The sequence below is a fragment of the Stegastes partitus genome, unplaced genomic scaffold, assembly GCF_000690725.1.
Source record: "Stegastes partitus isolate 25-593 unplaced genomic scaffold, Stegastes_partitus-1.0.2 Scaffold128, whole genome shotgun sequence".
Classification (NCBI taxonomy): domain Eukaryota; kingdom Metazoa; phylum Chordata; class Actinopteri; family Pomacentridae; genus Stegastes; species Stegastes partitus.
In genome coordinates, this window is record NW_007577859.1 from 270,976 (window position 1) to 298,391 (window position 27,416).

At 41.7% G+C, this 27,416-nt stretch overlaps 2 protein-coding genes across 2 annotated transcripts; one reads left to right on the forward strand and one right to left on the reverse strand.

The window, feature by feature from the left end:
- Positions 1–10,705: 10,705 nt before the first annotated feature.
- LOC103354980 (dnaJ homolog subfamily C member 11-like) lies at positions 10,706–19,161 on the forward strand. The gene is made up of 16 exons (XM_008278610.1): positions 10,706–10,809; positions 12,169–12,298; positions 12,449–12,522; positions 12,618–12,719; positions 12,901–13,029; positions 13,142–13,264; positions 13,444–13,517; positions 13,610–13,799; positions 13,948–14,033; positions 15,235–15,351; positions 15,458–15,613; positions 16,015–16,084; positions 16,283–16,340; positions 17,026–17,168; positions 18,242–18,371; positions 18,497–19,161. Exons 1-16 carry the CDS (start codon positions 10,735–10,737, stop codon positions 18,520–18,522), a joined length of 1,683 nt encoding a protein of 560 aa, XP_008276832.1. The 5' UTR covers positions 10,706–10,734; the 3' UTR covers positions 18,523–19,161.
- A 1,841-nt stretch (positions 19,162–21,002) lies between these two features.
- On the reverse strand, positions 21,003–26,964 carry phf13 (PHD finger protein 13). The gene is made up of 5 exons (XM_008278611.1): positions 26,568–26,964; positions 25,619–25,720; positions 23,991–24,170; positions 23,458–23,878; positions 21,003–23,370 (listed from the first exon to the last, which is right to left on the reverse strand). The coding sequence occupies exons 1-5, from the start codon at positions 26,610–26,612 to the stop codon at positions 23,138–23,140; spliced, it is 981 nt and encodes a 326-aa protein (XP_008276833.1). The 5' UTR covers positions 26,613–26,964; the 3' UTR covers positions 21,003–23,137.
- Between the last annotated feature and the right edge of the window lie 452 nt (positions 26,965–27,416).

Below are 27,416 nucleotides of genomic sequence, written 5' to 3' on the forward strand. Positions count from 1 at the left end.
GGGGCTGAGAGGAAGGGGTGGGGGGGCGAGCCTGCCGCGTTCAGACACACTATTGGACCAAGAGGAGAGGACTGACGGCGGGGATCCGTGATGGTGACTCGCGGAGTTCTCCTCCATCCCTCCGCTGGTATGGGATGTACAGAGTGCCACAATTCATCTCTCGTTGCACGCCACTAAAAAAAAAAAAGAAAAAGAAAAATCACAACGCTGGTTTGTAAGGCTGCCAAAAGCTGCAACAACGCTGGTTTTTACGGTGCACTAGTGAGATGTATTACACATGTCAGAAGCAGATGAACAGCACTTTTTATGACATCCAAATCTGCCATAACACTGCTGTATGGTACTTTAGTGAGATGTATTAAGACGCTGCTCTTTTTCCATCAAAAGCCAAGAGTGCCACTTTTTTTTCCCCATCGAGAGAAAAAGCGCACCACTGTCAAAAGCTGATACAATGCTGGTTTTTAAAAGCTGCCATAACAACACCATACATCTATCATAACATACATACATACATACATATGTCTCCCTTGTGTGCAATATCATATGGTACCATATTTTATTTTATTTATCTTTTAGCATTTTAAATCATAGTTTCTATTATATGGATCTATAGTGTATATAGTGTGTGTATAGCTCTATTGTATTGCATATCTCACCTCTTCCTAGTTATACTTCCTTTGCTCTCTATTTCTTCCTGTCACTCTTTTTGGTGCTCTTTCCTGTGTCTGTGCTGCTGCAACAAGTGAGTTTCCCCATTGGAGGTGAAAAAATAAAGTGTAATCAAATCTAATATCCATCCATCCATCCATCCATTATCTATACACTGTTTAATCCTCACTAGGGTCGCGGAGGGGATGGATCCTGTCCCAGCTGACTTAGGGTGAAGGCAGGGGACACACTGGACAGGTCACCAGTCTATCACAGGGCTACACTTAGAGACCTAATCTAATTTAATCTAATCTATACAGTACTTCAGTGAGATGTTTTTTCTATGCTTTCAAAAGCTGCCACAATGCCGATTTTCACAGTGTTCCAGTGATTTTTAGGCCAAGAACAAGCTACATTTTTTACACTGTCAAAAACTGGCATGATGTCATTTTTTACAGTGCTCCAGTGAAATGTATTAAAGGCGTTGATTTTTAGGCCATGAAAAGCTGTGTCAAATGTGTCAAAGGCTGCCATAACACTGCTTTTTAAGGTGCTCTAGCGAGATGAACTACAAGTGTCAAATACAGATCGAGCAGCACCTTTCACGACATCAATTGCTGCTGGTTTTTACGGTGCTCTCATGAGATGAATTGAGACACTGATATTCAGTGTCGAAGGCAGAACGAGCGCCACTTTTTACGCCACCAAAAGCTGCTGTAACAACACTATACAATGCTTTAGTGAGATTTATTAAGATTCTGCTTTTCATGCCATTAAAAAGCCAAAAGAGTGACTATTTTTGCCGTACAAAGCAGAAAGAGAACCACTTTTTACACTGTCAAAAACTCTTAAAATGCTTCTTTTTACAGCGATTCAGTTAGATGTATTAAGATGCTGATTTTTACATCATGAAAAACAGAAAGAGTGCCACTTTTTATGTCACCAAAAGCTGCCACAACAACACTATACAGTGCTTTAGTGAGACTGTATAGGACGCCACTTATGTTGTCTAAAGCTGCCATAATGGTGCTTTTCAAGACCCTTAAGCGAGATGAATTAAGATGCTGCTTTTTGTGCTATCAAAAGCCAGAAGAGCACCACTTTTTACACTGTCAAAAGCTGGCATAATGTCACTTATTACAGTGCTCCAGTGAGATTTTTTACAATGCAGATTTTTTGTGTCAAAGGCAGAACAAGTGTCATTTTTTGTGTCATAAAAAGCTGCCATAACCACACTATACAGTATTTCAATGAGATGGTTTAAGATGCTGCTTTTTTGAACACTGACAAAAGCTGCCAAGATGCAGATTTTTACGGTGCCAAAAGCAAATCTAGCTCCACTTTTTAAGCAGTCAGAAGCTGCCATAATGCCGCTATACAGTACTTTCGTGAAATGTCTTAAGACGCTGCTTTTTACAGCATCAAAAGTCAAAGTGTGCCACTTTTTTGCCATCAAAAGTCAAAAGAGCACCACTTTTTACATGGTCAAAAACTGGCACAATGCCACTTTTTACAATGCTCCAGTGACATGTATTAAATTATAAAAGTAATGTAGTAAAGATGATGCTTTGTAGGGCATCAAAAGCTAAAAGAGTGCCACTTTTTATGCTGCCAAAGCTGCCTTGCTTTTTCAAGAGACCACTGCTTTTTATAGTGTCAAAATCTGGCATAATGTCGCTTTTTTTTTTTTTACCACACTCTACTGATATGGATAAAGATGGTGCTTTTATATCATCAAAAGTAGAAGGAACACCACTTTTTACACTGCCAAATGCTGCAAAACCGACACTTTTTACAGCGCTCCAGATGTATAAAGACACTAATCTTTAGGCTATGCTGTCAGAAGCTGAACGTACTTCAGTTTTTACAGTATCAAAAAAGTGGCATGTTGCCACTTTTAACAACTATCCAGGGAGATGGACTGAGACTTTTTAAGCCATCAAAAGCAGAACAGGTGCCCTTTTTTGTGCCATTAAAAGCTGGCATATTGCCACTGTTTTTTGGCGCGCTAGTGAGATGTATTAAGACACACCATTTTTACACCATCGAAAGATTAAAGAGTGCCAATTTTAAAGCACCTGAAAGTTTTTAAAATGGCAAAAGTGAAAAGAGCACTGCTATTTAAGGTGCAAAAGTTGGCACAACTCCAGTTTTTACAGTACTCAAGTGAGATGTATTAAGATGTTGTTTTTTATGCCACCAAAAACCAAAGCAGCATTGATTTTTAAACCATCAAGCATTGGAATATGGTTGGTTTGTATTGTGCTCTAATGACCTGTTTTTAAAAAATGTATTTATTGCTTTTGATGATGTCAAAAGCAACGTTTTGATTTGTATCCCGTGCATGCACATGCGAATTACAGCACTTTTGGCTTCCCATATCTTACTCCCGCTGTCCACGCCCCCCTGATGTTCACGCGCACTCTCTCCCTCTCTCTCTCTCTCTCTCTCTCTCTCTGTCTCCCTTTTCTCTCTCTCTCACCCCTCTCACGTCACTGAACGACGTCTGTATTCGAGGACACCTTGACAGCCTCCCACAGCATCATCATCATGCTCATCATCATCTTCTCTCTCACACACATACACACACACACGAACGCGCGCAACACAGGCATACACACACACACACACACACACACATATCTCTGTGTGTGTGTGTATATATATATATATATATAATTACACACACAAACTCACACACACAACCACATTACACACACACACAAACTCACAAAAGGCGCGCTCATTTCTTCACATGCAGCGGACTGTTGTGAAAATGCGATGTAAGGTCGCGTCTCGCCATAAATTATGAACCCCTCTTGAATTTAAATGAAAAGCGCTGCCTGAAAGAGACTTTTTTTTCTTGCATGCGCGTGGGCTGGCGGGTGCTGTCATTCGCTGTGGTGCTGAAGCTCGCGGTGCTGAAAGGACAGCTCCACGCGCGCCTACACAGGCTCGCAGACACTCACTACCTGCTTCCTTTTAAACTCGAGCGATGACAGGTCAGATGGAAACCTAAGGCACGGAATTTAGAAAACCGCATGTCCCCCTTATGTTTCTCGGCTCCGGCAGGAATCACTGCTTGCGATATCCCCGCCCCCTCCCTATACGGAAAGTTGAGTTTATAACGAGCCCCTACAATATCCTCACCGATAGGCTATTTATAATTCAACCGCTTTATACTAGGTTATCCCGTTTCTAAATAGCAGGGCTTAACTGGGACCATTATGTTCTCGTTTCCAACCCACACTGTCACTCCGCGCCTCGGGCTAGAATATCGCCTTTGCACCAAAGCCTTGTGTTTGACAGAGACAATCCTCTCCGTAGACACGCTTCATGGAAAAAACAGAGGTTTTTCAATGGTTCGTCCTCGGCTACGTATGCTGTGCGTAGCGCCTCGGAGGCACACGGCTTGTGATCGACAGGATTCAAGCAGGATGAATGACAATTTATATTAACAGAGAAATTAACCTACAATACAACTTCTGAGTGTTTGTCAATCTCATGTGAAGTATGTATGGAGCTCAGTCTGCATAATGACACAATAGATACTTTTTTACTTCATTTGCTCAGAATAAAAAATCCAAAACAGCCAACATCGGTTTATACCAGGGTACCTCCAGACATTTTCAAGTGGCAAGATGGAGCCACAGAAAGTAATTTTGTTATGCTGTTGTAGAACATAAGCTATTTGAAAATCATGTCAGTATGAGAGCTAAGAAATAATAAACTGACATTTCGTGTTATATAGTGAGTTACCAGCTATCTGATGTACATGCACTGTAAAACATGACGCTGTTTTGTTAAATTACAGATATTGACTGGTATGACAGCATTTAGAACAACAACAGCAACAACAGCAACAACCACAAAAACAACAACAAGCCAAAACTAAAGTGTAATCAATGTCTAGATCTGAATCTGAATTTAAATCAGCAAAAAATCAAATCGTTTCACAGACATTTGCCATTATATGAAGGGAAGTTTGTGTGTGTCAAGGACTGAAAAAAAGGTAAATAATTTTTAAATAGATTTTCCAGGATCTTTTTTATTAGACTTTTTTGAAATTTAAAATATGAATTGACATGTAGACTTTTGTGTTCACATCAAAAATCAGTATTATTACAAATGCTATAAAAGTACATTGTTTAACTACATTTAACAGATATTTGTCATTACTTTCACAATTTTTACAATCTTTGAGTGTTATGGTATTCAACTGTTTTTTGTTTGTTTTTTAAAGTAATTTTTCTGGCACCTTTGTGGCCAAATTCTAACAGGTTTTTTTTTTAAAGTGTTTTGTTTATTTGTCACTTTGTTTTCACATCGCAGACTAATACAGGTACAGTTAACATTGTGGGTGTTGGAGTGACCACATCAGTCACAATAATCCTGTGGTGTATTACCAGATCTAGAGTGGCCAGTGAGATTTCAGTGGTGGCTATGGTCATCCCTGCTCAGCACTTGGAGATGCCTCTAGGTGCAGTAGGAGTAGGTGTAAGTTTTCAGATCATTCATTAACATGCTGACAACAGCTAAGTCTATTACAAATCAAAGTCCTACATCCAAAATGTTAAAATATGATCAGATGTACCTAAGCCATCAAAGGAAAAAAAAAAAACAACATTAAATAATGTCAGTGTCATTGCTGTAGCCTCTTGTCCTGCTTTATGTATCTGACTTATTATTACTGATGTATTACCATGAGCAGTATTTAATGTTGCAGCTCAGTTTCACAGGTGGCAATGTTCCCTCTTCTATAAATTTATATAGATTTGGTGTAAAATCTTAATCTCCTCTACTATCTACAGATAAATGTGTTTCAATATAAGTTCAATATGACCTGCAGAAATATGGTGAAGTAGAAGTGCAGCTGTATGAAAATGAATGAACAGCAAAGGTAAAGGGGGCATTCTGAATGAGTATTACTGTCACAATTTAAATTTTTTTTGTGAATTTTGGTGAAATGAACAGAAATGTTATCGGTTGCTTTGAACACTAACATTTAGAAGAAATAAACTTCCACCATAACTTGTTTTTGTGGTCATTATGTGTTGATACTTAAATCATAAAGTCATTTTTCACCTGGTTAAACACTCCTGTTAATGAACAATGGTTGTTCATCCAGGGCTGCAAGGTGGAGCAGTGGTTAGCACCATTGCATCGCAAGAAGGAAGGTCGCTGGTTTATGTCCCAGTGAGGACACCGGGATCTTTCTGCACGACGTTTGCATGTTCTCTCCAGGTTCTCTGGCTTCCTTCCACACAATTAAAAAACATGTTGAGGTTAATTGGTGATTCTAAATTGTCCGTAGGTGTGAATGTGAGTGTGCTTGGTTGTCTGTCTCTAAGTGTGGCCCTGTGATGGACTGGTGTCCCCTGCCTTCACCCTAAGTCAGCTGGGATAGGCTCCAGCCCCCCTGCAACCCTAGTGAGGATTAAGCGGTGTATAGATAATGGATGGATGGGTGTTCTGCCAATCACAGTTGAGAAGTGGGAAAGCAAAAAGATGACTTTTTTTGTAACAAATGTAATAGCTTCTAATAGGCCTGGGTGATAAAATGGTAGTGGTATGTACCTGCAATAGACACTTCATCACGAGCAATAAGAAAATTGTTTGATGAAATTCTTGATGGTTTTGCCTTAGGTGCCAATGCAAAGTTTGGGTGCTTAAACAAACACAAAGCATGCTCCGTCATGGGCTTATAAACAGTTCAGACAGAACACTTCATTAGATTTAACCATTATTTTTCAGAATGACATGTATTTGTGTTTGGCAGTAACTCTGCTCAGGCAATGTTCTGTAACAATCTGAGCAAGCATCATTTTACACACACTAAACCTACGTTTCCAAAGGGAACAAATGAGCAAAGTCACCTTGTAATGAAAGGGAATTTAATTAAATTAGCCTATGTATGGCGACAAGCGTGTCACATTTCCTTTGAACTCATGCAAGCATGCTGGACCTTCTCATCTGAATGCAGGGGATCAGCAGCATGTTGAAATCAAACAGATGAAGATCTGGCAAGGCCCTGTTATGGTGACGTACAACAGAGTAAATATAGTAAAGCTGGAGAATGAATTAGGGAACTGACATGAAACCGTGCCCAAATTATATATAGTTATGACACATCATGTGCAATATGAAGTATTCATGGCCTTTGAACAATATTTGATGGAATTCAGGCAGACAAATTGTTCATATGCTGAAGAGGATGAGTGGAAAAAATGGGTTGTGTAGCTTAGGAGAGAGACCACAGCTTTGACATGGGATGTGGAGCGAGCAAACCAAGGCCTGGACAGGCCCATTCTAGAGTCCATGTCAAACAGAGGTTCATGTCCTCTTACACTGGTTAACCACTCCAGGTCAAGTCATTAAAAAGAAGGGATAGAAAGCATATGAGCGCTGGCAATGAAGATCAGAGCACCTTTGTAATGATATTAATCAGTTCTGAAAGCCTACGGTTGTTGGATTGCTTATGCTTATCTTAAAAGAAGACAAACACAGCAAGGTCATACAAAGGATAGGATTTCGAAGTGTGTGAAATGAACTCCCCACATCTAAGAAACATCCCAAGACACATATGGACTGAACACCAACAGGCAGGCTGCATGGGGAAACATTGGGGCACGGATGTGACTGAGAAGCGATCACTAATAATGTTAACTGATGCTTCGTTGTCTCAAACCACAATGATTGCTTCCTCCACAATTTATTTTCCTGCAGGAAGCAGAATAGATTCTAACAGAGTGGTAGGTTGAAAGCCAGCAGGCACAAATTAGTGCTCCTTTGGTGCTACGTCTGAGAAACATTTGTTATTAGAGAAGACCCCCAAAATCAGCTGAGGGAGCAGCATTAGATAAGAACCTTGAGACAACCAGGGATTTCAGCATGTCATTATAAAAGAAGGTTATGCCATTTCAGTGCCTGTACAACTGTGACCCACTGTGAATCTGATCGTGATCCATCCTGTCTCAGCTGACTTTGGGTGGAGGCAGGGTTCACCCAGAACACGATACCAGTCCATCACAGGGCAACACAGACAGACAGAAAACCAGCCACACTCACATTCTCACCTACAACCAATTTAGAATCACCATTCAACCTCAGCACGTCTTTGGAGTGCGAAGGGAGGCTGAAGTACCCGATGAAAACCCACACAGGCATAGGGAGAACATGCAAACTCCACACAGAAAGATGCCTTGGCTCTTCATCCATTATCGATACACCGCTTAATCCTCACTAGGGTCGCGACTTAGGGCGAAGGCAGGGGACACCCTGGACAGGTGACACACTCACATTCACACCTACAGATTTAGAATCACCAATTAACCTCAACATGTTTTTGGACTTGTGAGAGGAAACCGGAGAACCCGGAGAGAGCCCACACTGCACGGGGAGAACATGGAAACTCCACGCAGAAAGATCCCAATGCCCACACTTCTTGCTGCGAGACAACAGTGCTAACCAACTGCGCCACCTTGCAGCCCCATCTGTACCTGCTATACTAGAACAAAAGGCAAGATCTGTGGTTCTGTTGGCAAAAGAAAGAGAGCACAGGCTAATGGGACTGTTGGCACTGTGAGCCTCTTGGTCATGAGGAGCAATTAAGCCAACCATGCCACACTGATATGGGTTTTATCTACAAGCTTCAAAAGCTACCTCAAACACAGTCATTGTAATATTCTATGAAGGCCTTAAATCGTGACCTTGAGAATTACTGAAATGTCAACACAGTCCCAGCTTGGTTCCGATGAAATCAACAAAAATGAGTTTAATGTAATTACCTGCCAGATTGTGGTTACAGAGGTGAGGGCACAAAGCTGCGGCTGAAGAAAAGGGCCACCCCAGCAGGAGGTTCTGGAGCTGCAGGGGTCCGGCGGTTCGACTGTGACGTCATCCCAATGGGCGGAGACAGTGGGCTTGAACCCGGAAGTTGTGGAAGTTGGCAGGTAGCGGCGCTGAAGAAACTTGGATTTCGGGGCTTGAATTAAGAGTCTGTGGCGTTCAGAGAAGAGACTGGTGGACGCATTGGGGAGGTACAACGAGAAGAGATGGGGAGCGAGAACGATCTGGCCTACTCCCGGAGCAGCGGGAGCTGGTGCCGGTGGACCGACCGAATGGGGCGCCCGACGTTTTCTGAAGTGGATTTGAAGTTTTGAAACTGAGGTAGTCAAAACTAATCAAAAGTGCTTGATGAATTACGTTGTTTGGAGGTTGGATTCGCCTGCCAAGAAGCTCTTACTGTATTTTTAAATGGGCCTGATGAGGATGGAAGGGATTTTCCCCGCGACACAGATGTAGGAGTCGGTCCCTGCAAGGGCTGTCCTGCTTTGGTGTCAACGATCCAATCCTAATTTGAAGATGGATCAGCCTTCCCGGACATGATCAGAGACAGAATGTAAGAACAAATCCCATTAAGTACTGAGTTTTATAAAGTGCTTGAGAGATCTCTGAATAGGAGATGAACAGTTGCGATGATTTGCGGATTCAGTAGAGGCTGGTGGAGCAGCCAGAGCTGAAGATCGCTGCTTCGGTTGTAAAGCGCGCTTAGTGGGTGGGCTGGACCGGACATAAGTAGTGAATGATTGGACAGGAAAGGGCCTTAGGCCTAGCTGACTCCATTCCTGCCTGAACTAATGCAAAACTCCATTATGGTCCTTGATACTGGTCCTCTTTGGCCTTCACATTTCTGTTGTACAGGGCTTCCTAGGAGCGCTAGTCTGCAACTCCCTGGGCCGCTTGTCGACCCTTCTCTGTCCATATGCCTCCCCTAGTTTTGGGGAGGGGGGAACTTGCAAGAGAGCCTTCACAAAATAAAAATGTGCTACACTCCCAGCTGTCTCCTCCAAGGACTGATTAGAGAGGAAGCCAGTGCAGAATTCCTGCCTGGTGATGGCCTGTCCTGGCCACTCAGAACACTGTGCAACTCTGGCTTTTACCAGCTATCTTTATTTAGTATGTGTCAAGGCGATATCATTCCTTTATCCTTATTTATTTTCATTTTTATGTGTAGGTTTATTTCAGTTTTTTTATTTACTTACTTACTTATTTATTACACTGAAATTTCCCGTCCCTCACCCCAACTGATTGAGGCAGATAGCTGGCCTGCCTGTTTTTGGGGGGATTTTTTTTTGTCCTTCCTAGTAAAGGGGATTTTTTTTCCTTTACTGTCACCAAGTGCTTGTTCAAAGGGACTCCATTATAAACTTTTGTTTTGAACTGCCTTGAGATGACATATGTTGTTAATTGGCGCTATGTAAATAAAATTGAATTTCATTTCATTTTAAATTATTACCTGTTAACCTTGATAAAACAGTTAAATTCAAAGTAATTTGGTTAAATTCAAATTAACCTTTTTCTCATGGTCTTTAGAAATAGAAAATGAAAAATGTTTAATAATTATTAAAATGGACTGAGATGAAACATTATAAAGTGATAAACTTCTCTGCTGCCTGTTCAGCCTTACAGTCGTCCTCAAATGTATTCATACCATTCCATTAAAGAAAAGGTAAAATTCACAATAGTCACTCAAATAACTAGAAACTGAAAAAAGTCATAATAAAAAATAATTTTAAAAAAATGCTAAATTATAATTTAGTGAAAGAAGACATTGGTTTTGAATTGTTGTTCAAAAGAATAATTTATAAAAACAAACAAGACTGTCATGGACAAATTAGAGCACTTTGCTGATGAGCAGTGGGCCAGAATCAAAACACCTGTCAACAGGTGCAGAAGTCTGACTGAGAGTTACACAAAACACTTGATTGCAGTGATTGGCTCAAAGGGTTGTTCAACAAAATATTAGTTTATGGGTCCCATCATGCTTGTTTGTTTCAATGACTTACTTCAATGCTGTTTTTTTTGTTTGTTTTTTTTCCTTTTTTAATGGGAGGGTATGAATACATTTGAGGACGACTGTATCTTCTCCTGTCATCGCCTCTCTCCTGTTGTCACGTCTCTCGGCGCTGTGCTTAGGACGATCCAACAGAGGGCAGCAGAACCACTTCCGCTCCTCCTCCGCTGACCAATGAGCGTCCAGGACACTGAGGCGGTGGGCGGGACCAAACTGGACCAAACGCAAACATGGCGGCTTCCTTGGATGATGAATTTGAGTTTAATAACCAGGACTACTATTCTCTACTCAACGTCAGGAAGGAGGTACGGTTTGTTTTGTGTTTTGCAGTGAAGTCCGACGACAGCGGACCTTTTAAGCCTCGACCGCCGGGCAGGTGTGTCATTGAGAGAGAGAGGAGTGCAGTCGGTGTCTCATCCTCCAGTTAAATAATGGTCCTCAGTCAGCACCATCATCCGTCGAGGTTGAGACCGGTTGATGCTACAAGCTTGTTATGTATTTTACTCTTATGTGTCTTTCCACGAGAGGGTGATGTCGACTAGAGTGTTATGCCTCAATCTATTAGCATCTTCTCAAATCTCAGTGTGCATATAAACTGAGGAGACTAAGAGGCACGAGCATAGTCTTTGCTTGTTCAGCTGGATAACGTTAGAGAGCAGCAGGGAGTTGTTGAGACAGATCATAGCCTTACAGGCAGAGCATTGTAACACTTTTAATTGCATGTTTAATGTATGATGACTGTTCATGTGCTGTTCAGTTTCTTCAGTTTGGACGCTTTGATGCAGCAGCTCTCAGGAGTGGATCTGAAGTCATTAGTGGATTCATTAATCTGAGTGTAAAAATGATTCAGCAATTACAATTACACTGAACAAAAGTGTAAACCCATCATGCAAATGTTCTTTTTTTCTGGCTTAGAGGAAAGGGTAAACATCTAATTGCTCTTGTTTCAATTACAGAATTGGTCAGTTTTGCTAATTGAGCACAAAAAGTTTTTGAGCTGTTCAACTAGTGACAAACTCCAGACCATTGAGTTATTTCACAAACTAGTCAGATGTGGCTCTAAAGGACAATGATCAGACAGTGGCAGGACCAGTACACAGACACTCCTGTGACCAGTGATTACAAAAGGCCACATTAAAATGCAGCTTTATTCAAATGACATGATGCCACAGATGGCAAGAGACAGCAAGAACAGGCTGTGGGCATGCCGGATGCTGCATGTCGGTTAGTGTGGTAGTCAGGCACCTAAATCTCCACAGCTTCAACATTTGCAGTCTAAAAAATGATTTCAGACACTATAATGTGACACAATCTGCCAGATGATGCTCTGGATGTCCAACAACATGATTCTCTCCTGCCAACTTCTCCAAGCCCTCCAGAAAGAGTGGGACAACATTTTTCATTTTTTTGCACAGTATATTTTCAGGCAAAGTCAACAGAATTGCTGTTTCCAGTCCCTCAGATGGGATGATTTACTGCTTTAGTTTGTCTTGCAGTTTCTAGTAAAAGGAACTGAACTTGCAACTTGAAGAACTTACCTCTTTTGACATTTTACAGACTGAACAATTACTAAGTCAGATCATTTAGCAGAATCATCAGTCATCTAAATATTTGTTGGTTGCATACCTACTCAGAAGTGACATTTGCATTCTCCCCTTTCACAGGCTACATTGGAGGAGCTGAAGGCATCATATCGGAGGCTATGTATGCTCTACCATCCTGACAAACATCGAGACCCAGAGCTGAAAAGACAAGCTGAACAACTGTTCAATCAGGTTCATCAGGCTTATGAAGGTAAAGTCACTCATAGATACAAAGAAAAGAGTTTTAGTTCAACCTTAAAAAAAGTACACCTGACATTAAAGTGTATCTTCAGAAACCAGGGCATGAAAACACACAAAACATGTACATGAACTGAACTGTAGTTTCCTTTTCTCCCCTCAGTGCTGAGTGATGCTCACTCCAGAGCCATCTATGACATCTTTGGGAAAAAAGGGCTGGAGGTGGAAGGCTGGGAGGTGTGTTTTCTAACATAGTATACTAGTTCTATATCTGAGTGGTGTTGCTGCTACATTGTTTATCTTCATCTAATGTACCTTATGCTGATGTGTAGGTGGTGGAGAGGAAGAGGACACCAGCAGAAATACGAGAGGAGTATGAAAGACTACAGAGAGAAAGAGAAGAGAGAAGACTGCAGCAAAGAACAAATCCCAAGGTTTACTCCGTCACTCTTTCTCAATCCTTTGTTAGCTTTACTACTTATGTTATTACATTGTGTAGCACAACTCGGTTTCACTGTGATCAGCTTCCACATTCAATTCATTATGTCGCTCACTGTTTTCCTTTTTTCTTAATTAATCCTGTCAATCTTTTTCTTCCGCGCTGTTATTATTCAGGGCACCATCAGCGTTGGTGTGGATGCAACGGACCTGTTTGACCGTTATGATGAGGACTTTGAAGAGATGCCAGGAGGAGGCTTTCCTCATATTGAAATCAACAAGATGCATATTTCCCAGTCCATCGAGGTACAACAAACACTCTCGCTTTGCGTTTACTGTCCATCATATGCTGACCCAAACCAAGATCACTTTGATATTCTATGTTTTATCAGTACACCATATTCTTGTCATTCTTCAGGCTCCTTTGACAAACTCTGACACAGCAGTGCTGTCTGGTTCGCTCTCCACGCACAATGGGAATGGCGGGGGCAACATCAACATGACCGTACGCAGAGTTATGTCGGCCAAGGGCTGGGGAGAGGTATGCACAAACACACATGCATACACACAGTGAAGCATGTTGTGTGTAAGAGGCAGTAGTTCGTCTATCTTTGGAGTGTCTTTTCAATATGTGGAGTATTGCATTTTTTTTGATGTGATTTAAATTTCCTTCTATAATTACCTCCTTCTTTGTATTTTGGTCTGCATTCGTCCCTGCAGGTGGAGTTAGGTGCCGGAGATATATTGGGACCTCTCATTGGGTTAAAGGTGTTTCGCAATCTCACTCCACGGTGGTAAGACTGAGTTTTATGAGTATTAACATATTAAAGTATAATATTTCCACATGAATCCCTTCATATCGCCTTTCTATCATTTTTCTCTCCAGCTTCCTGACAGCCCAGTGTGGTTTGCAGTTCTCTCCACGAGGCTTGCGGCCAAGCTGTTCTCTGATGACGGCACGCCACCTGGATCAGAACACTATGGGTTATCTTCAGTGGCGCTGGGGGCCCAACAGTGCCATGACTACCAGCTTGGTCCGAGACACCAAGAGCAGCCACTTTACCCTCGCACTGCAGGTACACACAAACATAAGCATGTTCACGAATGCGGGTGATGCAGGTGCAGCCACATTATGTCAGGATTTTATTGTTTTGTTCATTTTTCCTTCTAAATATTAGTCTTTACTCATTGCCTGTTCTTTATCACTACTCTTGTGGCTTCCAGCTGGGTGTGCCTCACTCCTACCTGATGATGAGCTACCAGTACAAGTTCCAGGATGAAGACCAGACCAAAGTTAAAGGCTCTGTCAAGTACGTGTGTCTGTAGAAGATGTCCTCAATTTTTTCCATTTTGAATCAAATGGTTAAAAAGACAAAACAACAACAAAATATGCCAGTGGGAAACAAAAAAATTGTTGGAAGTATGTCAGTACATTGTAAAAAGCAGCTCAACATTAGCTGAAAATCCTGATTTTGCTGTTGGTGGTTTGACTTGAGGACTAACATGCTGACATGTAAGGAACTGGTGACACTCCTTGCAGGCGCATATATGAACAACTGTGGATACCACAGACATTAAATTGTTCTTATTATGCTACTTTCTAGTCTGCTTGGAGTCCACCTGGAGGACACCTTCCATACATGCACAGTAGATCAGCATCTACGTATTTTTATGCATGAGCACTAAGAATCTAATCAAAATGGTCCATATTGGTTTTCTAGCACATGTGCAGTTGGTGACTGTCCATGCAGTCACAAAAAGTGATGACCAGAGCGTCACAGATACTCTTGATGACAAAGTTTTCATCACTCACACGCCTATGTCTGGATGTCAAAAGTGTAAGATCAGCCTAATCTAGGGTGTGAATACAGTCTGACATCACTGTTGGGTGCAGTCAGCAGCATGCAACAGACAACTTTTTTAACAAAGAGGGCAATAAACAATTGCTTATCTTCCTGGTTTAGATGTAGTCTTTATACGACTAGACTGTTTTTTTTAGTTATTGCAAGAAAATAGTTGAGTTATTATGACATAATAATGCTGTTCCTGCTGTTCTCCTTGACGTCATTAGAAAAATCCTAATTTTCAAGGAGACAGTTTACATATCTAATACTTTTTGGGTTTTTAAAAATAATGTCTAAATAATTGTTTAAACAAAAACATGAGAATGTTGCCTTTTTGGATATAAGCCATTTAATTGTTTAACTTGCAAATACCTTTTTACACATTTGTAATTTACAGATAAATCACAGATTTGGGAAAATTAAGACAATAACATACAATTTAAAAACTGATGCAAAATTAATAATGCAGAAATGCAGAAAATAATGTAAAAGGCAATTTATTAGTCAAAGAAAATGCACAAGTTGTTAAAACTCATGTATTTGATCCCAAAACATTTTAATCTTCAGTTGTAGCGGTTCTGCAAGTTGCTCTGTTGTTGTCTTTGGTAGCCGCCTAGCTTCATTTCTCTAATGGTCTCTGTTCTCTTTTGTGCTCCTCACTTTACAGGACAGGCTGGTTTGGCACTGTGGTAGAATATGGAGCAGAGAGGAAGATCAGCCGACACAGTGTACTGTCAGCCACTGTCAGCATTGGTGTCCCACAGGGAGTCACACTCAAGATCAAGTACTGGCCAAACCAAAATTTGATCCTGCTCTTTTCATGTGGCCTTGTCTCACTGCAGGTTTATCTAATGTGTGGGTTCACATTTGTGCCGGTGTTTTCTGTGCAGGTTGGCGCGTGCAAGTCAAACGTACCTGTTTCCAGTTCACCTGACAGATCAGCTTCTGCCCAGTGCTGTCTTCTACGCCACTGTCGGACCCCTGCTGGTGTACATGGCCATCCACAGACTCGTCATCATCCCATATACACATGCACAGAAAGAGCAGTGAGTACATCTGCTCTGCCTCAGCCAGCAGCTCCCTTTGTCCCAGTAGTAGAAAATCTTGGTTCCAGTCTTGTTTTCAGTCATCATAAAAATTCATCACTGTTCTTACTGAATGTAAAAGAGAGTGTTCTTTCCTCACCAGTCACCCAGAATCACCAACCTCTCCCTAACGTTCCAGTTTGTTTTATTGTATACACTTTAATAGTTAGATCACAAAACTTCATCTATTAGATAAAGGCAGCTCCTGATTTAGGAGAAAAAAAATGCAACATTTTAGTGAAGGGTGTTGTTATTACTAGAGGAGTTTCTTTCACGCTTACACTGTCATCAGAGAGAGCCTCCAGAGTGAATCCCAGCGGGTGATTGTAGATGTCTGCTTTCTCTGTCTTTGTGCCTCTCAGAGAGCTGGAGCTGCAGAGGAAGAGCTCTGCCACAGACATCGCCAAGAAGAAGCAGGAGGCAGAGTCTGCTGTGAGTACTCACATGCAGAAACACAGTCGCTCATTGTGTGTGGGGATAATTGATCATCTTTTCCAAGTTCAGCTCTCCTCATTATGAACTCATGACTGAATCTCATCTGAAAAACTCTCTACCATCCTGTCCTGCTTCGCTCTCCTCCACCCCTCCTCCTTCTCCTCCCCCCTCCTCTCTCCCTTGGCTCCTCTGCAGGTTCTGCTGATGCAGGAGTCTGTGAGGAGAATCATAGAAGCAGAAGAATCTAAGATGGGTGAGGGTAGACACACACACACACACACACACACACACATTACTCTAGAGTGAGAAACTGAGATTTTTTTTAGTTTGTAGCCAGTCCAAACTTGGGGAAAAAATCAAATATGTAATTCAAATGCATTTGCTATGGTTGCTGTCAGCGTCAGGATCTTGTTTGTCGGACTTTCATCATCCACTGCTGTGACGCAAGTGATGATGGTGGTACAGCCCGTCTCTGTAGCTTAAGTGTGTAAATCTATGCACGAAACACCAGAGTGCACTTTGGCAAAAAATATAAGCTGTGGTCTCCGCATACTAATGGCTTTCTGGTCATGGTTATCAGATATTTATGTTTGTGATTATTTGAAGCGCAAATCCGTGGATGTACTCACTTCTGATGCTCAGACTAACAATTAAAGATAGAACAATAGCACTGTAGTAGTGATTTCAAGCTAACACAGTCAAAGGCGTTGTTATCGTGCCACAGCTTGTTAGTTATTGGAATTACATGGTGGTAGGGGGACTTCACGGACCAACACTCTTAACTACACCTACTTTACAAGCACTACATTTAACGTCTCTGTGAAATATTTCAGTGTGTCTGGATTGCTCTCTGTTTTCAGCCAAGTGTCAATTCATATACATCTACACACACCCAAAGTTACATGAATCTATATAACACACTGTGTATTACCATGTAGGTCTGATCATCCTGAATGCCTGGTATGGAAAGTTTGTGTCAGATACGAGCCAGAAGCAGGAGAAAGCCAAGGTCATCGACGTGACTGTGCCTCTGCAGTGCCTGGTCAAAGACTCCAAACTCATCCTCACTGAGGCCTCAAAGGTGTGTCTAATCAGACAACAGTGTGTACTTAAAGAGTTAGTTTGGTTTCTTTAAAGTGTGATTGTATGAAGTGGTTACTTGATCCCCCATTGGGGGAAATTTACACTCCACAGCAGCAAATACAGCAAAATATAGAAAGAAAGTACAAGAAAATAAAAATAATTAAGTAATATGCATCCCTGGTGTCCGCACACAGCAGGTCCAAGGCTCCACCGTCTCCGGCTGGGCAGTCCACATGCTAGCAGTATGTGTGTAGACTGGTAGAGAGCGATGTATGATTAAAGTCTCCTGAGATGATCAGAGACTGAGGGTGTGATGTTTGCAGCTGGGACACTGAACTATGGATGAGTTCACAGGCCACAGCATCATCAGCCAAGGGGGGGATGTAAACTGCAATCGCCAATGTGTAGTGTTTTAGCTACAGTGGATGACATGAATTGCTGCGGACGGAATCAGCCTCAAAATGTATTATAGCCACCTAAAAAAAAAAAAAAGCCCACCTAAAAAAAGAAAAAAATCAATATCAGTTTAGTTCAGCAAGGTAAAGTGGTTTTATCGCCACGGTATCTTGCTGTCAGACAGCCCTTTCTGACGGGGAAATGAAGCCATTACATTGGTTTCTTTAAAGACTTTGTTGGCGCAAACAGTAGTTTCACCTCACAGAACACTGGTCTACTGCTGCTTCGATCGGTTAGTTAGTTTGTGGTATTGCGTTTCTTCGGTATTCTAACACATTAGTTGGAATCAAAACCAACAGGTTAAAGCAAGAGCAGACCAGCAACTCTTGTAATCCTCCACTTTTAGAAAAGGCTGACTAAAGGTAAAGTAAATATTCTATTTGTACTTAAACTGATATAGAGTTTTTTTTAAGGGGGCCATTTTTGATGGCTAACAAAATACGTGTACATAACTATCTCTGCTGTTGACCTTGTTCACTGCTTAGCTTCTCTGCTGGTTCTCCTGTCTGCTTCTCCAAACTGGGGAAGTACTGACTCAGGGAAACAAAATGATCCCTTTAAGCATCTACAAATCTGCATGCATACACTGCATATGACTGGTTTCTCTGTGTGCAGGCGGGGTTGCCGGGTTTCTACGACCCTTGCGTAGGAGAGGAGAAGAGTCTAAAACTGCTGTACCAGTTCAGAGGTGTCATGCACCAAGTCATCTCTGCAGACACTGAACCGCTACGGATACCCAAGCAATGTTAGTATGCAGCCCCCTTTACCCAAGACCCATGTAGCTAATTACAACATTGCTAAAGCTTACAGTATACGCTTGCATCCATGCTCAAATTATATATATATTTATATATTTTTTTGTCTTGTCAGCTCACAGAATTGAGTCCGAGTCCTAGGAGCTCACCACCACTGGAGCACCAGAAGGCAAATACAGATAAAACAGACTTTGTGTGAGCAGAAGAGCCCGAGAACGAAGGGGACACATCAAAAATAAGTTTGTTTTTCTCCTCTGGCCTTCTTCTGTCATGGTATTAGTGAATCTGTTTATCAAGTTCCTCCACTCCTCCTTTTCCTGTAGGCCATTTCCCAGGTCCAGCAGAATACAGCTCTGAGTCAGCTCCGAGTTTCCTCCAGGTGTTACACTTTGTCTCCCCCAGTTGGCTCCACCTGACAGAACTGCTCAAATCAGTGTGCTGTCGGAGATCAGAAGTTTTCCCGGAGCATAGTTTTATACATGCCCAACACAGACGGCATGACTGTCACTGCGGATGCGGTGATGATTTCCCTCAGTAATGAACTAGAAGCGCACAGGTACATTTAAACGTGTTTCTCAACATCCATTATGTCAGGTATATACAAAGGAGCTGTCATTTTTCCCCATATTATTTTTGTCTTTGACTTGTACGTGTGTTACCCAGGTAGTTTCAATCTAATAACGGAATAACATAGTCATTGCAATAATTCATGCAAATGTTCACGGTAACTCTATGCAGGATCATGTCTCAGTAACCCCGAGGCCCGCCAGGACTGAAGTCATGTTTTTCGTTACTTGCTGAAACGTCTCATCTTCATGTGTTATGCATTTTAGTGCTGCTCATTGTGTTGCCAGGTGTGAACTGGTACACACGACTTATATCTGTGAAGGTTGGAATATGGAAGAGGGGGGGAGGGATTGTAAAGTGAGTGGAAAGTGAGAGTTGCTTTGATGGTGGTGAGCCAACCAGGGAGAGACAGGCTTGAACTCACCGTATAGATTTTTAATATCTCATTCTGGACTGCAGTTTAAAGGCAGAAATTCAACTTGGATTTGCGTCAGTGTTTATTGATTATCTCTGTGCAGTTGGAGCCAAAAAAGAATTTTCTATAATGATTTTTAATACAGTCAAGATTACAGTTTGTACTTCTCTGGTGTATATCTGGGAGAAAGCCAGCAATGACAGTAAATACTGGTATGGATTTGAAACATTGCGAAAAACAAGGAGATATGAGTGAAGATTATTTTGCGGCCGGGGTGCGACTCGAAGAGGGACGCTTTGCCTAATGTAGCTTGTTTGCTGCTGATGCAATTGCTGTATCTGAGCCTCACTAAAACCATGTCACTGATTATGGTGCAACTACACGGCTGTATTTATTCATCTCAATTTGGTGATACACTATATTTAGTTTGTAAACCAGTCCCGTGCCATATGTTTAATACAATTCTGTCCCTTTTTGATGAAAAAAAGATTCTGAATCAAATTAATCTTGCCATGACAATACGGAAGCTAAACCCATACTTGGTCCAGAGGGATTTTATCACCGTCCTTTAAGCGATAATAGACACACTAACGTACCTGTGCTGTAGCTATTTACTCATCAGAGCGGTGAGGTTGGCATGGTGAAATTTAATATCCGACAGTACACTTCACTTCTGATGACCTGATCTGATACCTGTTGTAGCACAGAGGTCCTAAAGTTTTATCATATCAATTGCACAGTAGAGCATCTCATTTAGGCTCCCATTTTATTTGATTGTAGTCCTAATCCTGATCCTGTGTCAGTGGGTATAATGGTCCAACTATATGTAGATTGATTCTGTAACTATAAATAGTTATTCCTATTTTTTTTTTGTTGTTGAGGAAAGCCTGTTATAAAGTACGGGGAAATCCCGAAAACACTATTGAAACAACTGATGTAGGATATCAGTGGGATTTTATTGCATATAGAGGTAATATTTTGCACAAAATGTACAGTATTTAAAACAAATACTAGAGGCTAATTGTCATCAAAGTGGTGCTGAAGCCTCTAATTGTAGCAGTACACTTTTACTTAACTGCAATTTGCATCTACGTAATAAGTAGTGACTAATGCAGCTGACTTTATATGGTGTTTTCCTTTGGTTTCAGTTTTTCCATCGCTGTGATTAGCCTGCATGACCACAAAGTGTGGGTAGGCTTAAAAATAACAAAAGGGAAGCACTGAGTTCTTAAGATTTGGCATTAAGTTGGAAGTGAGGCCTGTCTACAGACACGCAGACTGGAATCGGGGAGATACATCAAAACAATCTTAGTCACTATTGCGGCAGCCATTTTGCACTGATTGTTTCTAGTATTTGTCTTATCTTGTTTTAAATGTGCTGTAAAGTGTTTTTTGTCAGGTCGTCTGGTCACCTCTGCTGTAGTGCCACCATGAGGCCTGCAGAAAGACTGCTCCCTGCTGTTACATTCCAACCCATCATCCAAACTGACTCCCATTAGTATGTAAATGTTATGTATGGTTGAGGAGCCTGTGTTCTGTCCTGTAAAGAACCGCAATAAATATAAAAATGTGACATTTGTTCTCGCAGTGCATTTTAATTGGACCACACACCCTGAAAAGTGAGAAAAAATTCAACTGGTTAAAATGGTAACTCTTTATTTACAATAGTTTACAATAGTTTCACAGAAACAGTTTGCACCACAGTACAGACAACGCTTTCTCAGTAAGGGGATAGGACAACCCAGGATCAGAATAAACAAGCTGTATCACAATGAGCACTGTTAACATTAATTACACTAATGTCTTTCAGACGCAGACTAAAATTAAGAATTTGTGTCTGAAGATGTCTACAGATTCTCTTCAAGACATACATGTCCTGAGAAACAGCAAATGACTTTAGGTCTTGAAACATCTTAAGAGCATCACAACCTAGGCGATTGCTGGGTAAGAAACCAGTTAACCAACATTTGTAGATATCAGAAGACGAGAGTGCACAGATGAGCTTAACCGCTTTAAACTCTTGGAAAGTCTTGTGTTCTTTACAAACCAAACATTCATTGTGTGTGTTAGTCGTTCCCTGGTGAAGTCTTTGATTCTGCATTGTAAAACCCCCATCCTGGAATAATATCCGAGGTTCTGAGTCTAAAATCTGTCACTCTACAGTATGGCTTTTATATAATCAGAAACAACAAGTAGCCTACACCGACAGGTCCAACAGCAGATGGCACATGAATAACAAACTTTAAAATCTTTTATCCAAATTGGATCAAGATTTAGAGATATATGTACTAAAAAACATTTTCCATTAACTTGCCTCATATGGAAGTGAATACTGCTGTGAAAACGTTAGCGTGAGGTGATAAAGGACTGAGATCTGTTCTTCTCATCTGACTCTTCAGAGACAAAATAAATCGACCCTGTCCATGCTACTCCAAAAGTATCTATTTCTCCTTCTCACGAAAAAACCTAAAACCATGGAGCTTAGTTGAGACAACTCTTAGCAGCACATGCATCGCCAACACCCTCATTCAAACAGACACACTCACATGCATAATTTCAACTGGACTCTAGAGAGAATCTCTCTACCAACAATACTCCAGTTAAGATAGCTTTGTTTTCTGTTGATATTTCAACAGGACGGCTGTAGGAGTTCCCTTATATAAATATATTTGTCTCTGAAAACTTGAGCATGACCCAGGTAACTGAAGGAAATGTTTTTTTAAAAAATGGTTTGAAAAAGAAAAAGTGTTCTTGAAAAATACCACTACTTCATGTGGTAATGAAATGCAGAAAATTCCTACTGACCAGAGGCAACGGAAAACATCTTTACTGAAATCTGTTATCAGATTCTTGTCAATTATCTGACTTTTGAACTTGTTTAACAACATTGTATTTATTAGGGGAAAAACTGTTGAAATAAGAACACTGTTCTGAGAAACAGAGCGTGAAAGCTCTGTATATGGCCAAGTAACATCATGGTTCAGAGGACTGGAAGACAACTTGTGAAGTAGAGGAGAACAAGCGTTTGGTTCAGCTGTATGGGCTTACAGCTTCAATGATATTCTTTCACAATGTCTTAAATAACAAAACAGAACAACAAACAGATGAAGCAGATGCAGACTCTAGCCTCTTATCCTACATCTTTGTTCTATTGGATTATACCTCAGCTTAATACTATAGCACCATCTGAAGCAATTAACACAAGGCTTAACTTGTTTTCTCCTTTTAAATGGTTAATTATGTAACATTAATAGAGGCATCAGAAAGAAATCAAATCCAGTTTAATCAGAAAGACATACCTGTCTCTATGACAGAAAGGTCAGATGGATTAAAAAAAAAGTGAGAAAAAGTGCCAACCATCTTTTCCATAAATCCCAGCATGCACCATAGTGGGTGGCAGTTGTGAGGATATTCTTTCTATATGGCAGTTCAAATGTTTCCAGTGTTCACGAGACACCAAGTCCCAGCAGTAGAGGTTTGCTGCTATGCTAATGTCATCTACAGACAGACATCCATTCAGTGATTGCCTTACGCAGAGTCTGTAGGAAGCAGAAACAAACCTTTGTAAATCTAAAACAGCACTCAAACTTTTTTTCAAATGGGATAAGGGCTTGGGATAGGTCCACCAAAGTGTCTATAGAAAATATGGGTTCATGGCTGACCATGAAGAACAGAGACTGGAGGGTGCAAGACCTGAATTTGAGGAAGGGGCAGTCCAGCAGGTGGAGGGTGAGCAGGAGCAGTAGGGGCCAGAGTTCATGGTTTGGCCTGGGGTCAGTCTAGCAGATGTTTGCGTGGGCCAACACGTGAGCGGTGGGAGCGACGGGCATCCGGGGGTCCGTGTGTGTCTCGGCAGCTCTGGCACACATATGTCTCTGGCACGTGACTCTTGCGGATCTTAGCGCATGACAGGTGGATCCAGGTGTTACACTTGTTACATTCGATCATGGCCCGGCCCGCAAAAGGTTTCATGCAGAAACACGTCACCAAGTCCCACGAGTCGTCATCTGAGAAGACAGTATACACTGAGCGTTAACTTCATCAACAATCACACTTAAGTCATTTTCGGCACTTTAAGCACTAAAAGATCTTACCTGAGTCTACCATTATGTCCTCATCCTCTCCTGATCCATCTTCGTCTCTGAACACCACCTGCTTCCCCTGACGGAACACCGTTCTGTTTCCTGCAATGCCCTCAACCTTCTGTATCTTTACCACCCCTTCTTCGAGGTCTCGACCATCCCAGTATCGACGCTCCTCCTTGGGCTCCTCCTTGCAGGGGGCTGGGCTTGGCAGGCACTGGGGGTGGAGGGGAATGCTGATATCATCTTCAGGCTCTTCTTTGATTGTTCGGCCACCAAAGGAGAGCGGGCACTGCAGGTCTGGGACCGCCGAGTGGGGCTGCTGATCCCCACTTTCCTCGCCAGACTGATTTTCCCTCTCCTTTCTCCTCTTTTTCTTCTTCAGCTTATCTGCTTTCCTGCGGTCGTCTGGATGCAGGGTGGTGATTGTGTGCTGCGGGAAAGACAACAGGATGTGTGTGTCAGAATTACAGCAACTCTGTGATTTGGTCAGATTTCAAAGAATGAACATCGAAGGCTGATGATTTAACGGCAATTAAGCTTACATCTTTCTTGGCGTGAGTGGACAGCGTGGGTCCTGGCTGTGGACGTTTCCTGCTCCTGTCCTGTGGGACCTTGGGAGGGCGTTGGGGGCACGAGGTTGGGGGTCCTGGGGTCCAGCCATCACTGTCAGCTGTACTGCCTGTACTGTTGGGAGGGCTGGAGCTACTGCGCAGAGGAGAGTCCTATAACGATAAATGAGGATGCAAGGGTTAGTGAGTGCAAACTAACATAAGGAGGTAAAAACAGCTACCAAGACATTCAAAACGTGAGAGAGAATTCTTCAAAAACATTTATCTGCTCAACAATAAATTGAACACGTAAGAAAGAAACTGAAGAGCAACACAGTGAATGAAAAAAAATATGAGGAACGAGAAAGCCTGCCACTAATGGTCAACAAGAGAAGGTAAATCCAATATTAAACTGGGGGAAAAAGGGTGTAAAGCTTTGTTATCCCTTTTTGATTTCAAGAAAATAACACTAAAGGAATGTAATTATTAAGCCATAGTTGCAAAAGTGGAGAGTAATAAAACAAATTTTGATGAAGCTATCAAGGGTGCTTGTAACTTTACTGGAACATCCCTGCCAGCTGGCGTGTCTTATCTAAAGTAGTTTGGATCAGAAACAAAAATGCTCTGTGTAACAACAGACAGAAGATCCAACACGGTAGAGACAGCTTTAACAGCAGACCTGGGCTTTAATGTTGTGGGCAACAGAAGTGCACAATTTTAATACTTTTTTGAAAAAAATTAAGCCGACGTTTTCAACCATAATATATCTACAGAAATACATTATAAGCAGGAACTTGGATAAGAATGACAAACATTGTGACCAGGGCTGTTTGCCATACAGCGGAGCATTCAGCTAAGGAAGTGACAAACAGCAGCGTAGGTTCAGGTGGATAAATGACAGTCAGAGAAACCCAGAAAAGTAGACAAAAGACTGTGCAGCCAGTAACAGTCCGTGTAAATGGCACAAAAAGGCTCAGTAACGTTCTTAGTAAAGGACCTGCAAAACTAAAATAAACACCAAAGAAACTAAAGAGACAAAAGAATCAGCTTAAGATAACCTCAATTGTCTGCCTATCTCCTTCTGTATCCAAACAGAAGATTTAATCAGCAAAAGAAAACTCAACAGTTTCTCAACACCTTTCCAGACAATAACTACCACCAAGCAAAAGTTTAGAAAACTTATTGTCAGTCACAACAGATATGCAGAATGAGGTCAATGAATACGTTTAACCATGAGCTTACTTTAAATCAATCAATCAATCAATCAATCAATCAATCAATCAATCAATCATTCTATTCCATTACCCCCCTTGGGGCACACAATAATCTAGATGCCTTTTTAATTTGCTGTCCTTATCTTTTTAACAAAAGCATTTTTAAATCTGTAGAAGATAGTGTGGGGTTTTCTTCTTATTTGATGAATACCGATTTTTTTTTTTTTTACACTTTACTAGGACCTTTTGTTTTACTTATTTAAATGTGGACACACACAGCACAACAGATGCCATACAGCTGATTAATGCACGGACGCTCACAGTTTTAAAAAGGCATGAGTTCAGCCCGACAGTACAGGTGTTTATGTCAAGATGAGAGCAGAGGCACTGTCCGCCTCCTTCACCTACCTCCTGGGGGTATGGGATGTAACCGGCGTAGGCCAAGACAAAAGTGCAGAACTTGTTAAAATCCTCGACCGTCCTCCTCCTCCTGTATGGCGGACTGAAACCCTGAAACACAGTCACATCGCTGAATCAGTGGCAGCATCAGACCCACACATCCCGACATGGCGTTGACATGAAACCGATCGCCATACGTTCACACTGTGCAAACTGCCACTGAGACTTGGCACGGTGCCATGCAACAAAACGGACCGAAATTAATAAGTAATAACATGTTGACAAACACGGGAAAAAGTTTGATCAATAGCATGGACACATTTCTCGCCGGACTCACAAGTGAACCTTTTATCAACCCCCACCGGTTAACTAAAACGACAGCTAATGTTAGCTAGGTCGACTAGCGGTGGACGTCAAACAAGTAACTGGCTAATGCTAATGGGCTAATGACAGTGTAGTTGTACTGACAACAACACAACAATTACGCAAAGTGATACATACTGTCAAAGGGTCCGAGAGAGTCATAAAAGCATCGGTGGTACTCGATTGTAAAGTGACGATGAAGACAAGACGGCGTGAATGTGATTGGTTAGCCAGCAGTAATGTTAGCATTCTCCGCAATGGTGATGGAATGTTTTCTATTCGATGAAGCACACGGCTAGCTAGCTTTAACAAAGTACAGTCTGAAGTAACGTTAATGACTCGTTATCACATGTTGGGTAAAGTTTTAGTAGCGAAAGTTGACAGCGCGGTGTAAGCGTGTGTGAATGTTTCGCGTGTGTAACTTGACTTATTTGTGTACGACCAGCGCTAACGTTATGTCAACATTAGCGCTGTATGCTAACGCTAACTAATCAGCGGCTGCGGTGACAACCTCGAAGCAACTTGACGTTTTGCTAGCGTCGCTAGCACTGATTGCAAACTCCTCGCTGTCAAAACAGTTACATAAAACACTTACCTCCGACTGAAATGCATGGGATGTCGATGGGTTTATGTCACCCATCTTTACCGAGTGCCCGACCACCTGACGTTTTGTCGATAACCTGACAGGCTTCAGAATCGGGCTCCTCGACGGGACCGTAAACAGTGAGGTTACTGGAGCTTTTTGCTCGCTAGATGCCTGGCGCTGTGGCTAACGTTACCTATGCTAAAACTCGAAGCAACAGTGTTAACTCAGTTTGCCATCAGCACCAACGACAGCACTAGTTGGGACTGTTGCCAACCAACTGAGTTCCAAGTTATACAAAAAAATGCCTCCCGTGACCAGCGAAGGTTGGCTGTCGTTACTACGGTGTTTCCATCGATCTGTCCGGTAACGTCTCCGTTTGATCCAGGTTACTGACTGCTGGGGGAGCGGTTCACTTCGGCTGTCACCAGCTGCCTGGCCCTTCTTCTTCTCCCGCTTCATCATTATTTCGGTAAATCAACCAAATGGTGCATTACCGCCCTCTTTTGGGCTGTAGTGTGAAGGGGTTAAATATGAAAAACATGGTCACTGTACTTCCCCTCTGCTTTTTTCTTATATTCAGGTAAAAGTTTTGGCATCACATAACTTTGAAAGTTGGACCAGCACTGACTCCCAGCTGGGACGCATAAAGTCACGTTTGTGAGGAACTTTCAGAGGATGCGAATGAAAACAGCCCTCTAGTGGCAAACTGTACACACTTTGTCATCCAAGTAACTTGAAAAATAACACCTTTTTTTCAGTGTAGGGATAATCTTAAATATTTTAAATATTAAAAACACATTATGTTAAATAATAGATAGTAAATAAACTGTACCTCCCACACCAGCTTGGTTAATTATC